The sequence below is a fragment of the Rhinatrema bivittatum genome, chromosome 4 (genome assembly GCF_901001135.1).
Source record: "Rhinatrema bivittatum chromosome 4, aRhiBiv1.1, whole genome shotgun sequence".
Classification (NCBI taxonomy): Eukaryota; Metazoa; Chordata; class Amphibia; order Gymnophiona; family Rhinatrematidae; genus Rhinatrema; species Rhinatrema bivittatum.
In genome coordinates, this window is record NC_042618.1 from 455,941,879 (window position 1) to 455,956,670 (window position 14,792).

The following is a 14,792-nucleotide window of genomic DNA, read 5'->3' on the forward strand; positions in this document are numbered from 1 at the left end:
TGAGTGTACTTTGAATGCATACTTTTTGTGTGTGGGGGAGGAGAAAGAGCACAAGGCTTTAAGGGGGAGGGTGGAGCTGGCAAACAAAATGCTGGGATTTCATTTTGAAATTCCTGCGTAAGCTTTATGGTGTTGACTATGGATCTGCTACAAAGCAGGAGCAAAGTCTGTGGGTGTGCAAATGGCTCCCAGATTTTCAAGGAGAAACTTCGTGGGCAGTTTCCCAGCCTCTTACATTATGTACATTGGATATGTCTGATGAGAGTGAATCCTCTGATCTATCCATAATATACTGATACAAATATTATGCATGCTCATTATTTCAACATTAGAAACCTCATTTAAATATGGTGAACAATATTTGATGCATGGATGTATAAATATTTTTGTTTGATGGCTATAAGTTTTAATCTGTATGTCATTTTGTTTTCTGCCTAGAATTTTAGATAGAGCAGGTTATAGATTTTTTATAAATAAATATCGCTCATGGTTCCAGGATCCCCATATTGGTTCTGATTGAACTGGAAGCCCACAGGAGCAGGAGAACACTGCTTAGTAAAGATAGAAATGAAAGCTCCTACATCTAACAGAGTCTCCTAGCTCGTGGTATTGTATGTGGTGATCAGGGTGAGGGCGCACTTTTTCACTTGGCCATAGGTGCCACGTGGTCTGGCCACAGCTCTGCGTGCATGCAGCACTAATAAGCACACTGGAAGCAAATGGTGCTTTCCAACTTAACGTTTACCGATTAAAGATGGGAAAGCCATGAAAATATTAAGTAACAAGTTCTTGGCATTTACAATCCATTTTATAGCTTCAGATCTTCAAATAATTTGTGACTTTCAGTTTCCAATTTATGAGGTCTGTTACTGATGTCCATTAGTTTTCTTATCTCTAATCCATTCCAATTAATGGAGTAGTTTTATTTATTTATTTATTTATTTTTAGATTTTTATATACCGGTGTTCCTATATGAAATAAAGATCACATCGGTTTACATTGAAACAGAACATGAAAATTGCCAAAAGGCATTACATAGAACAAGGTTATGAAACTTGGAACAGTGTACATAAGTTCAAAATTTAACAATAACGTTGTAACATTGATGACCAAAAGATAAAGGAGAAAAAAAAAAAAAAGACTTAAACAATTAAGTTGACAGGTCTTATTGAGCATAAAAATTATAACGTATAAGTGAGAAAGTCTCAAGTGTCCTGCAGCAAGAGATTAGATACCGAAGTAGGTAGTGGTATGGAAAATGGGGGTTTGTGAAGAAGATATGTTCTTGCTGGTTGGAGGGGAAAAAATGAGTTTTAGAGCTTCCTCCCAGAAATTGGTAGAAAGGATAATATTTTCCCTATTTAAATGAACTTAAAGTCCCATGGTTCATTCCTTAGACAGTTATTCAGTCATTCTTCTTCCTTCCCTTGACTGTACTTGGATGGTACTTCTATACCAGTGGTCCCCAACCCTGTCCTGAGGGCCCACCAACCAGTTGGGTTTTCAGGATATCCACAATGAATATGCATGAGAGAAAATTTGCATGTTATGGAGGCAGTGCATGCAAATTTTCTCTCATGCATATTCATTGTGGATATCCTGAAAACCTGACTGGCTGGTGGGCCCCCAGGACAGGGTTGGGGACCACTGTTCTATACTACCCGCTTCCTTCTTTATCTCAGTGAGATGGTCACGGTAAACACTGGATGGGTGCCACATATTCTCTACGCCGCTTCCTTCTCTTCCCCATTCCTCCATCAGGGCTTCCAATATCCTCCATACGCTGAGCCCCTGGGCCCTAGGGTACTCAGGCATGTGGGAAAAACGAAAGTCTTAGGAAAGGGAAACCCAAAATAGAGAAAGGAAGGGTGGAACAACTTCCTCCACCAAAGGCAAACGGTTTCCAGAAGGACATGTTAAGGCTAGTCCAAGACATCCTTACTGCTTTTTCTTAACCAGACCTCGGCCTTAAAGGTCCAAGGGTCCTTCTGTAAGTAAACCAAACAAAAATAGGAGACAGTGCAGTGAAATGCCTCCCATACGAGAGATAACTAAAAATCCACACCCTAAGATGGTGGCAGAGGTTTATATCCATTGAGATCTCACCATCTCAGGCTCCCACAATATCACTCACTAGCCCTGCTCCTCCTGTGACAGTGGAACAGCTCTCTTTAATAGAGATCCTTTAGGCTTCCTACAATAGCAAATGGCAAATACATCTTGTCGATAGCCCCACAAAGAGATAATGGACCAGATTTTAGTACCTATGCGCGGGCATAGATTTGTGCGCGCAACCCGGTGCTCACAAATCTACGCCCAATTGTATAACATGTGCGCGCAGCCGCACGCATGCTATATAATCTGGGGTGGGTACGCGCAAGGGGGTACACACTTGTGCAACTTGCGTGTGCCGAGCCCTAGGGGAGCCCCGATGGCTTTCCCTGTTCCCTTCGAGGCCACCCCCCTCACCTTCCCCTCCCTTCCCCTCCCTAACCTGCCCCCCAGCCCTACCTAAACCCCCCCTAATCTTTATTTTGGAAGTTGCACCTGCCTCCGGGCAGACGTAGGTTGCGCGAGCTGGCACGCCACTGTGCCGGAGGCCTCGGTCCCGCCCCTGCCTCGCCCCGCCCCTTTCACAAAGCCCTGGGACATATGCGCATCCCGGGGCTTGCGCGCGTAGGGCTTTTAAAATCTGCCCCAATGTCAGTAGTTGAAGCATAGCAATTATAAACACATGGGCCGTCATTCTAAATATACAATTTGGAACTTGAGCTAAGCTGTACGAGAATGAAGATGTAAGTCTTTCACCTGAAGGGACCAATATTCAAAAGGAAAATTGCTCCTTTTCTCCCTTTAAGAATAGGTGCAGAGCCTCTGGGTACCCATGGAGTTTGCCCCTACATCCATACTTTTGAAATTTGCCCCATAAATGTACAATTAGAAAAGGTGTTTTGTTTTTTTTAAGATGGAAGATTTGGAAAACAAAAATGCCAATGTGTTTGGATGATATTTAAGAACATTGCAAAAAAACCCCATTATTCTTAACCGCGTCACTGCAGACTGTAATGTCCAAGGCTATAGATTTAGCATATGTTACTCCATCTATTTAATTTCCTTCGAAAGGTTTCCTGCAATCAATTGCCTGCAGTAGCTTGACATTTTATCCGCACCAACATTTTAAAAGTTAATACAGCTAGCTCAGTTCCCTTATGCTTGCATCTAATCTGATAAACTCTTTTGTTGAATATAATACCTCCTATGGATGATTGTGAAGACCAAAGAAAATGATCATTTCTTCTTTCTTTGCTTTTTTTTTTTTTTTTAAAGTAAATATCAGGCAGGTTTTGAATCTTCCACACAAAAAGAAAGCTGACGTGAACTTGAAAAACTCTATGGATGTCCAGGTAACTTCTGGGGATCTCTGTATATTTTCAACAGTTCTGGGTGTATATATTGTTTTCCTACCAGTGACTACATTTGTGTATTGTATTCTAGTTGTTTCTTGAAAGCAAGTCAAAATACAAGATTCTGAAAACTAATTCCCTGTAAGTATTTGCATATTTAAAGATCTGTTCCCTTTCAAGCAATATGCTTTTTCTGTAGAGCAATTTGAAGGCTTAATTTTTTACTGCATGTCAGGAAGCCTTTATTTTCTATAATTGCTAATCTATGTTTCTGTGAAATAATACTTATTGTTTTGCAATTAAAACATATATAACCAGGATTGTGGACCTCTGCTCTTAGTGTTGCGATCCTGCTCTTACCTCCACCGCTGGCCCCGATGATCATCTGGCCTCCCCGGCACCATTTCTGGCCTGCACAGGCCTTTCCCCGCTGCGGCATCTCCACGAGGGAGATGCCGTCGAGCTCTCCGGCCTGGCCCTGCCCACCGAGTACGTGCGTGCGCGAAGAGGCAACTTTTAAAGCTGCAGGCGCGGGAAACCTCGGCTGGCCCCCGGAGTGACTTCAGACGCCGGCAGGGTATTTAAACCCAGGCCCTGCTCCAGAGGATCGCTTTGCAACGAGGTTCTCTCCTGTGTGAGTTACTAGTTGCACTCCCAATCCAGCTTCCGTTCCTGCTCCAGTCCGGGTTCCTGATCCTTCGGCCTGACTTCCTGGTTCTGGTCTGGTATGCCCTCTGGTTTCCTCTCTCTGCCACCGACCCTGACCTTCGGACCGTCCCACCGCTTGCTTCTCTTCACTGTGACATCTGGACTTCATCTTGGACTCTGCCTCCGGGAGACTCCGCCTAAGTCCCAGCAGCTCGGGTCCTCACGGGCTCCTCCCAAGGGCACCTCGGGTCTCCAAGGGTGAAGCTTTCATCTGGTCTCCCGACATCGTCCGCCTCACAGCCATTACATCTGCGGAGATATTCTTCCATCCATCTTCATCCACTGGCCGGCTCAAGGGTCCACCTTCCCTAACACTTAGTCACCAGATTATAAAATTCTGCTTAAGATGCTGACAAGGGAATTTTTGTCACGGTGAGAAGCAGTAAAATGAAGAGGGGTATGGAATGAAGAATGCATATTTGTTTGTTTTATGAGTTTGCAAAAAAAAAATGGGGATGCCAGTGAATTCATAAGTCCATATATGTTGTATCCAAAAAAGCAAACACAGTGAAATTAATTGCATGTGGAATATATTAATTCTAATGAGTCATTATAAATTGCTAGCTTAGGGGCTTATTTTTCAAGCCGCATTATGGGCTTTTCGCATGCGAAAAGCCCCATAACATATGGTGCAATGCTAATTTAGAAAAGGGGTGGAGTTTGGGGCGGGATTTCTGGTCAAGTGGGCTTGATGGACTCTCTACCTGGGTAACATCAAGCTAGGTTGAGAGAACATTGTACAAATCTCATCTTTGTGTGAGTTTCCTCACTCCGAAGGACATCAAATCTTCACAAAAGTGTACTGTTCTGTCCGTACGTCTCACTCTGAATGTCAAAGTGGCCCTGACTCCTACACTAATACTTAAACCTCACCTCAAGTAACTAGGTGGGCCTCCTAGAGAGGTATAAATATCTAATTACTATAAGGGCCTTGTAGCTACTTTCTCTCTCTCTCTCGCCCTCTCTCCCTCTCTCCAATGGTTGTAGGTAGGAACACATGTGATAGTTTGATGAATCTAGCCCTTAGACCAGTGATGGCTAACCTATGACACGCGTGTCAGAGGTGACTCGCCAAGACGCTTTGCTGACTCGCACAGCGTTTTGTGGACTATCGGGAATTTTTTTTTTTTTATCGGCTGCGCAGAGCCTTTTTTTTAATCAGCTGCGCCGACCCTTTAAAACTAGTTTTTTATTATCCCCCCAATGCCCCCGGGCGCAGCGACAGGCAGATCGGCAAGGCCAAGAAAAAGATCGCGTTTAAACGCGCTGATGCTCCTCCTCCTTCCTGCCTGTGCATCCCCGGAAGTAAACGTTGCCGGAGCCGCGTGGGCAGGAAGGAGGGGAAGCATCAGCACGTGCAGAAGTGGAGCAGCACTTGCGTTTACGGGCCGCCGCGAATCTCAAGTCGCAGCGGCCCGAGAAGAAGAAGAGACCCGGTAGCAGGGCCATCGCAGAGCCCATCCTGCGGCGACCCGCGAAGAGGAGGCCCAGAGGTGAGAGAGAGGCTGAGGGTCTGTAGAGGGTGTGTGTGTGTGTGTGTGCGTATATGAGATGAGTTGAGAGATTGTGTGTGAGAGTGAGGACCTGAATGTTTGCAGAGACAGCATGTGAGAGCCTCTGTGTGTGTGAGAGAGACCGCATGTGACAGTGAGAGCCTGTGCTTGAGCAAGACAGCATGTGGGAGTGAGAGACTGAGTGTATGAATGATTGTATGAGACACAGCATGTGACAGTGAGAGCCTGTGTGTGTGTGTGTGTGTGTGTGTGTGTGAGAAAGAGAAATGCATGTGAGAATGAGAACCTCACTATGTGTTTGAGGGAAGAAGATGGAGAGAAAAGAAACAGAAAAAAAGACAATATAAAAGGAATTGGCAAAAAAAATAAGAAAGGGAAGGTGGGAAAAAAAGCCTGTGACCAACCAATTAGAAAACGAAGATCAGACAGCAAAGGTAAAAAACAAAATAAATTACTTTTTAGTGATTGGCACATGTAATCTTTGGGAATGTGCAAGAAAAGCACTTTCTCTATGCGGATCTCACAATGTACGAGATCAGTATGGAGAAAGTGGAAGCCCACGGGGCCTGCACAGAGGAGGCAGCAGAATGGGCTTCAGTGTCAGTAGCAGCAATTGGTACCTCTGCAATAGCCATGCGGCAGCAGTGACAGTGGCATCAGAGGAATGAGAGAGGCTCTGAGGTTGCTGGCAAAAGAGAGGGGGGTCTGCCTTTAGTGTGTGCATGTGAATGAATGGGACTCTGCATGGGGGTTTATGTGTGTGAATGCATAGGTGCCTGCCTGGGGGGGTGTGAGAATGAATTGGTGCCTGCCTGGAGGATGGAGTGGGAGTGGTGTGAGCCTGCCTGGGTGTGTGTGTTTGTGTGTATGTGAGGGAACCAGTGAGTGTGACAGCATGAGTGTGTATGAGAAAATCCAGGGGTGTAAGAGTTTGGGGGGGGGGGGGCAGGGGGAGAGAGTGTTTTAATTGAAGATTTAGCCAATGAAATTCAGCAACAAAAAAGTCACTAAGTAGGTAAGGTAAAGAATTATTTGTTTTTGCTTTATTAATAAATACAGAACATAAATTAAAATTATAACTTTTTGTTATTAATATTAGAGCTACAAATATCACAAAATTATGGATTTTTCTAGAAGTGACACACCACCCGAGTTATGCTCGTTTTTTTAATGAATTTTGACACACTGAGCGCAAAAGGTTGGCCATCACTGCCTTAGACCCTGATTTAGTAAGCTTTTTTTTTTCCCATAGACACAGAATGGGGAAAAAGCCTTACCAAATCTGAGGTCTTAGGCATTTTTGCAGGCATGAACATTGGAATCGTAGATTCCTCTTCATATATTTTTACAAGATCTAATATTCCAGAAAGGTGACATCAAGCTTCCAAATATCATCTTATTCAAGTGGTAAAACAATGCAAAACCCTTTTAAAGCCACTTAAAATTAGGAGCAACGAATGCAGGCTAGGTGTATTTTAAATCATACTCGGATGATTTTCAATTTCTCTATACGTGCGCTAGCACATATGTGGGTCCACACATGCTCGTTTTAAAGACATGAGTTTGGCTTAACAAAGGCTGCAGCTTTAATCAACACCAGGGAGGCCTGAGCCCTGCACATAACATTCACAGTTTTGATTCAACGAAACCCCCCATCCCCCAACTGTCCACCACTCACCAGCAAGACGGTCAACACCAGCCACGCGGCTCGACATTCCATCTCTTGCACCGAGTTCAGACCCCTGCCTCCTACCAGCAAGGAGCCAACCCAGTGTACCCCCACCACTAGCCAGCAAGGAGTCAGGCCAATGGACCCCCGCTGCCTCCCAGCAAGGAGTCCATACCTCAAACTCCCCCCCGGTTATCAACCAATACAAGTTATAACAGGATCAATCATTAACAATAACAACATGAGCTCTAGTGGCTTGGGCCATCCGCCATAGACACGGATATAACATATCCATGACCCCCCAAAGATGCATACCCAGTTAGAGCAGAAACAGCTCCTCCAAGGCCTCCTGAATCGAGTTAAGGTACAGATCCATCCCTATGAAGGAAAGATGAACCTCAAACCGCTCCCCCACCCCGGTTGTCAACCAATACAAGTTATAGTAGGAACAATCATTAACAATAACAACATGAGCTCTAGTGGCTCGGGCCATCTGCTTCAACAACCCCCCCCCCCCCCCATACAACACAAGAAGAGAAGAAAAGGGCGGGTGGGAGGGAAACGATCAGCTAGCTGCAGCAGCTTCAGCGAGTGACTGAGCCGGCTGCGTGCCTTATAGCAACCTTGCCTGTTTTGTGACCTCATGTCAGGCCTATCCAGGCCAGCCAACACCCTGCATCACTCTACTTGCCCAATCAGGTCCTTCCTACCAGAAGCTTACTCAGCTCCTTCCTGATCCCGTGCGACTCCCCCCTTCCCCTCGCCCCCTAATTGCTCGCCCTGCCCTGAGTATGACCCTGCTTCTCTGTCTCATCCCTCCCCTCTACCCACCAAAACCGTGGGCCTGCTCCCCAAGTGTTCCTGTGCCCACATTATCTTGGCCGACCAGACACTGGGTCCAATTGACCTCCCATAACATGGGCATCCAGGATATCACTCACTCGCATCCATCCCTTTTCACAATTCCAATAACACACAGACATCAGTTTGGCTTAACAAAGGCCACAACTTTTATTAACACCAGGGAGGCCAGAGCCCTGCACATAACATGCCACTCACCAGCAAGACGGTCAACACCAGCCTCCTACCAGCAAGGAGCCAACCCAGTGTACCTCCGCCACTAGCCAGCAAGGAGTCAGGCCCCGCCACCTCCCAGCAAGGAGTCCGTACCTCAGACTGCCCCCCCCCCCCCTCCGGTTGTCAACCAATACAAGTTATAGCAGGAACAATCATTAACAATAACAACATGAGCTGTAGTGGCTCGGCCATCCGCCATAGACATGGATATGACATATCTGTGACCCCCCAAAGATGTGTCCCCAGTTACAGCGGAAACAGCTCCTCCAAGGCTGCCTGAATCGAGTTATGGTACAGATCCATCCCTATGAAGGAAAGATGACCCTCCATCCTTCCCCATCCTTACCGAACAACCCCTTGACCTCCCCCCAGGACCATTCAAACCGAATATGGCGGCCCCCCAGCAGTTCCAGCCATAAGCCAATCTGCTGATTCGCCTTGGCCCTATTCCTCCTCCAAATCACCTTGTCCGATTCAGCAGGCCTTGCATTTATATCCACCCAACAGATAACAGCAGAGGGAAACAATATAGAAACCAACATCAGGTCCTTATGGACCATGCTGATGAACTGTCGCCCAGGCATCTTACCCCAGTCGTTGCCCCCGACATGGATCACCAGAGCCTGCGGCTGGCCCAATCGCTCCCGACCGCTCTGCAAACAGGGAATCAACTCGTCCCTCACCATCCCACACCGCCCCAACCAGTGAACCCAAACCCCCCTGCGGCGTATGTCCATATGAGGCCCATATGATCGTCCGCAGGCATGCCTATGAGCCCAAAAGGCGTATAAATGCCCAACGATCCAAACAGACCTCTCCGCTGTCGCCGCACCTGGAAGGAAAAGAGAATTAGGTGCAGCTCAAAATTTCCCCGGCCCGAGGCTTACATACCCCTCATACGCATCAGACCTTCATCTGCCAATCCTCCTGATCACACCTCCAGGCAACCCTGCAGATGCTGCTGATATGGCTGCCCCAATCCGAAAGGAGTGAGTCCCGAAGCAATTAACATCCAACCCAATGGCTGCAAGCTCCGACCGAAGCACCATTTCGAACTGGTACTTCGTTAAGGGCCGCAGATCCATGTGCACCAAAACCTGCTCCGGCCCCGGAATCTGACACTGACAATACCGCACTGCATTGGCCACCGGACAGGAACGCAAACCAGGGACCGCTTGCAACAAGACCGACAACCCCTTGCCCTCTTGATCAGTCTTTGATTTGGGAATAGACAATATCACTGACCCACTAGTAACCACTACATGCCGTGCCAGTAACCCAGGATAATCCGAGCTAGTAGCAGACCGGGCCACGAGTTCACTAACCCAGAAGGCACCGAAAAAGGCGAATACAAACGCCACCCGAAAAAGGACCGTCTCGTACCGTGAAGAGCAAATCCCCAACAGGGCGTCCCACAACTGCAACAGAATGTTGTCCGTGATAGGCAACCACCTGTCCACGCTCCATCCTGCCTCCCGCACCCAGCCTAACAACAGTCGCCGAACCACAAACCGTCCCACTGGAAAACCCCACCCATGTGCACTCATGAAGAAGGAAAATCCCGATAGCTGTCAGCTCACCGCCACCTTGGAGCGCCCCTCTAGGCAGGCATGCTCGAGGAAACGCAACATCAAGACATCCGAAACCGGACCCCCCTGCCAGCCCACAGAAGACAAAAATGCCATGACTTTAAGGGCGCCGCCTACATACCTTGGCCACGTGGATGAAGCTAATGAAGCTCGCAGCAACTTCTGGGCTTCTGGGAACCAAATTTCCAGAGGAAAGACGGCACCGAAGCTCAACACGGGTCTGCATCCAGGGTGAGCTATCGCAACAACTCTCACTTGAAACGATAAAGAGAGTCAGCCACACTGTTAGCAATGCCTGGAACATGACGGGCCCATAGGGTCACATTTAAAGACATGCAGTGAAGAATCAGCTCTCTCAACAGTTTGGATACCAAACGACACCGCGCTGCCCTCTTACTGATAATGTCCACCACGCCCATGTTATCGCACCAGAAGACAACCCTCTTACAGCTCAAATGTGCACCCCAGATGTGTAACGCCACCACGATTGGAAACAACTTCAGAAAGGTGATGTTCTTGGTGATGCTGGACATCACCCGGCAGGTAAAATTGAGACTGCCCACCAGCGATTGTAACTCCCACAGAGACAACTTAGACCGATGCAATGCCCCACTCACCAGTGACCGCAGCCTGCCAACCTTATCTCCTGGTAAATGCGACACCATCTCGACAGAGTCCACTTCAATTCCCAAGAAAACCAGCTTGGTGCACGGACCTTCCGTCTTACCCGATGCCAGGGGGATCCCGAAATTAACCGCGACCTCCTGGAAACAACGCAGCAGATTGCCGCAATCATCCGAGTCCGCCTTCCCCACAAACGCGAAATCATCCAAGTAATGCACGATAGACGTGGATCCGGAAAGCCTCTCCACCACCCAATGAATAAAAAAACTGAACACCTCAAAATAAGCACACGCTATGGAACAGCCCATAGGCATGCATTTATCAAAATAAAATGCCTTGTTATATCGGAAACCCAACATGCGGAAGCTCTCCGGGTGCACTGGTAACAGACAAAATGCAGACTCTATATCAACCTTGTCCATTAACGCACCAGGGCCACACCCCTTAATCGCACGCACCGCTGAATCAAATGAGGCATACCGAACCGCGCACAACTCCCTTGGAATAAAGTCATTCACTGAGTCGCCCTCCGGGAAGGACAGGTTATGAATCAGCCTGTACTTACCTACCTCCCTTTTTGGCACCACCGCCAAGGGGGACAACAGCAAATCCAGAAACGGGGGAGACACAAAAGGCCCAGCAATTCGACCTAAGTCAATCTCAGTCTGTAACTTATCTGCAACCACCCCAAGCAACCGTTTTACCGATGGGCAATTTACCTCACCCCCTCCCGGACCCCGCCCCTCACACGGGATATGAAAACCCTCCGTAAAACCCCGCGACAACAACAAGGCCGCCCCCCCCCACCGGATAGCACTGCAGCCATGGCATCATTACCATGATCTGAATGGGGGTGGGCGCCCTCCCAGCCACCTCATTTACCCGGGCCTTTGGGACCCTGGGTGGAACCGGAGCCCTCCCCCTGCCGCTTGACACCTAGAGGCAGGGTGTCCCGTGCAGCAGTTAGCACACGTGTGTCGGAACTTGCAGTCTGGAAAGATACACATGGATCTATTGAACCACCAGAAGATATCACTACCTCCTGGACCCAACTTAACCGCGCTACCCGCGGGGAGCCCCTGCCGTAAAGGCCGAGTACTACCAATCTCCAGTGATGCCCCCACTCGGGTGCGCTTTTGAGGCCATCTGTGTCAACCACAGTAGCACGTCCTGAGTGCCTCAGGACACAAACTTATTTTCCTCCATACGGTCCCGAAACGCTTGTCGTAGTTCAACCACGACCAACCCTCATATGTCTTGCTTGTGGCCAAGACCATATCTGCATACGACAACATAGGACCGTATTGAGATGGGTCCCTGTGTCCGATCACACTAGCCAAGCGCAGGAAGGACCTCATCCAGTTATGGACGTTCTGCGCCACCTTCATCTGAGTTCCCATGAAATGATCCCTGCTCCCCCTCTTTTTCTTCTCATTCCGCTTCCCGCGTCGGCCCTCCAACAGCTGGAAGATATCAATGAATTTCCTGCATCGAATCTTCTTGCGGAGAGATCTTGGCACCTCCTCCCATAATTCCGAAAAAGCAACCAGGGCTGGAGTACCCCTGTCGGCTGCTCCCACCTTGGATCCAGGCCCCAAGGACACAACCGAATCTGACGGAGTAGAGGATGAGGAAGACGAAGAGGAAGAAGAAGAATCTGACGAACTAGAGTGTGCCCACTTCCTCTTTGCCTTGGACTTCTTGCCGGATGCTTTCTTGGCCTTACTGCCAGTGGCACCCCTGCGCCCCTCTTCTCCAACCTCCCTGACTGGTTCCTCCTCCGCGCCGGCACCCCCCTCATTGGCTAGCAAGCCCGATGCCCCTAAAACCACTCCCAAGCCACCTCCAGGAAAAAGAACCAACTCACCCTGCGGAGGCTGCACCGCCACCACCGAACCTGATGATCCTGCTTGAGTCTCCTGCCCATGCCGATCTGCCGAGCTTGCCGCATTCCGCCAGTCCTCACGCCGTGACATACTCGGCTCCTCGACATCTCGGAACGTTGACACCTCCTGCGGAGAAACAAAAGCAGATGCAGAAGGAGGCACCACACCCTCCGCTACACCCCACTCTCTGTCCACCCCTGCGCTCTGAACCATCGGGGTTCCACCAGCCAAGCTCCCTTCCTGGGACCCTCCCCAGCCCCATGCATCGGGACCTCCTAGAGCCAGATCACCACTCTCCCGGCCATCCGCCACTGCCCGGTGCGAACCCTCATAGGGGCCTCCATGCACGGGGGGGGGGGGGACCTCCCCTGCGCTATGGAAGTCCAGTCATCCCCCCCTACACCCCAAGCGGGCCTCGCCACCTCCATCCACCCCCACCCCCTGCTGGAGGGCCTCTCCTGGGTAGAAGAAAATGCAGCACAAGCCACGGACCATCTCTCATCCCGCCATAGCTCCGAGGACCGCCCATACTCCCACTGCTCCCCTACGGCAGCCCACTCCCACTCCCCCAAACCAAGCTGCGGCTCCACCCCATACCGACCTGCCACCAATCCCGGCCTCCCCCGGCCCGGCAATGGTGGCACAGGGAAGGGCACTGCAGAACCCAGCCGTGCCCCAAAACCAGCATCAGACAACCCGGGTAGCTCCGTGGGACCCGACCCGAGGGTCACCGATGCACCCCCAGTCCCCCGCGTGCCTCCACCCCTGGCCGGCCTCGCAGCAACAGGTTCTCCTCCCCGGCCCCCCCCCCCCATTCTGGGCTACCCCAGGATCTCCCACACCCCAGCCCCCGCGGGCGCGAGACTGTGATCGGGAGGCCCGTGGGCACCCCTTGCTAATCCACGGACAGGCAGCGCAGCTGGCACCGCGCTCTCCCCCCGATCCCCCCCCGCCCGCCTCCGCTGGGGAAGGCACTGCAGGCAACACTGAACGCCCACTGGAAGCAACAGCAGGGGAAGGAGCACAGAACTCACTCACTGGGTCCGCCACCCTCTCCAAGACACTGCTCTCAAGGAACAGCTCCGCTCCAGCCTCCTCCGACTCCCCTGGCACGAAAGACGCCTCCTCCGCCTCCATCCCGACTCTCTCACTGTCCGGCTGCACTTCACCCCAACGGCACCAAGTTCCACGAAACTGCTTCCTCTCCTCTCCGGCTGGCTTGTGTGTTTTTCATTTTTTTTTTATAGCAGTCCCCCTCTGCCAGAAGAGCTCCAATACTCAGCCTGGATTTCTCTCCCTGCTGGACCCCCCCCCCCCCCGCATCCAGGGACCACTGCCCAGCAGGGACCAGCAATATAAGGCACCTCCCCCCCGCAGGGCTGCCCTCAGTTTCCGCGAGCCGACAGCACGTGGCATACCTCTCCCTTACCCAGGCACCGCGGGAGAACACGACCACCACGAAACCAAGGCACTAGCACCACTGATGGGGCACAACCCCTGCCCTCTTGACTATGACCACCCGAGCGCTGGACCTAGGCCTCACCGGCACAAACCCCAATGCGACGGAAAGATCAGCTAGCAGCAGCAGCTCCGGCGAGTGACTGGGCCGGCTGCGTGCAGTATAGTAACCCCGCCTGATTTGTGACCTCATGTCAGCCAGCCTATCCAGGCCAGCCAACACCCTGCATCACTCGACTTGCCCAATCAGGGCCTTCCTACCAGGAGCTTATTCAGCTCCTTCCTGATCCCCTGCGCCCCCTGCCCCTCCCCTCGCCCCCTAACTGCTCGCCCTGCCCTGAGTATGACCCTGCTCCTCCGCCTCACCCCCCCCCCCCCCTACCAGCCAAAACCGCGGGCCTGCTTTCCGAGTATTCCTGGGCCTACGTTATCTTGGCTGACCGGACACTGGGTTTGATTGACCTCCCACTCTAGGCACCTAAATTAGGTCCCTATTTTCGGCTGAAATTTCACATATATTTAGGAGTCTTAAAACTTACAGCCTTACATTCAAATCTGCTATTCATTTGTCTAGATTTAGGCGCCTAACAGGATCATTCATCAAGATGCGTTAGGGCTCTGACATGTATTATATCGTGTATATCGTGCAATATGTGTGATATTTTGCATCTCCTCACCCAGATAACCTCCCCTATTACAATGACCTTCTTTGCAACTGATTTGCACATATGAATAATGCAAATGCATGCAAAGAAGGTCATTAATAGACAATTTAATGTAAATATGTTATCACGGCTGACCGAGAAGGTAGACAGCCATGATACAATAAGAACACCTCCTTGGAAAGCGTTAGATGGGCGGCG

General features: G+C 50.1%; 1 protein-coding gene across 3 annotated transcripts in view; it reads left to right on the forward strand.

Moving 5' to 3' along the window:
• LOC115089116 overlaps nucleotides 1-14,792 on the forward strand; it is a 378,685-nt gene that overhangs the window by 150,729 nt on the left and 213,164 nt on the right. For all 3 annotated transcript variants that reach the window (XM_029597089.1, XM_029597088.1, XM_029597090.1), the window contains 2 exons: nucleotides 3,328-3,404; nucleotides 3,496-3,545. In XM_029597089.1, coding sequence (XP_029452949.1) covers nucleotides 3,328-3,404; nucleotides 3,496-3,545 — 127 coding nt within the window. The remainder of the gene's footprint in view (nucleotides 1-3,327; nucleotides 3,405-3,495; nucleotides 3,546-14,792) is intronic.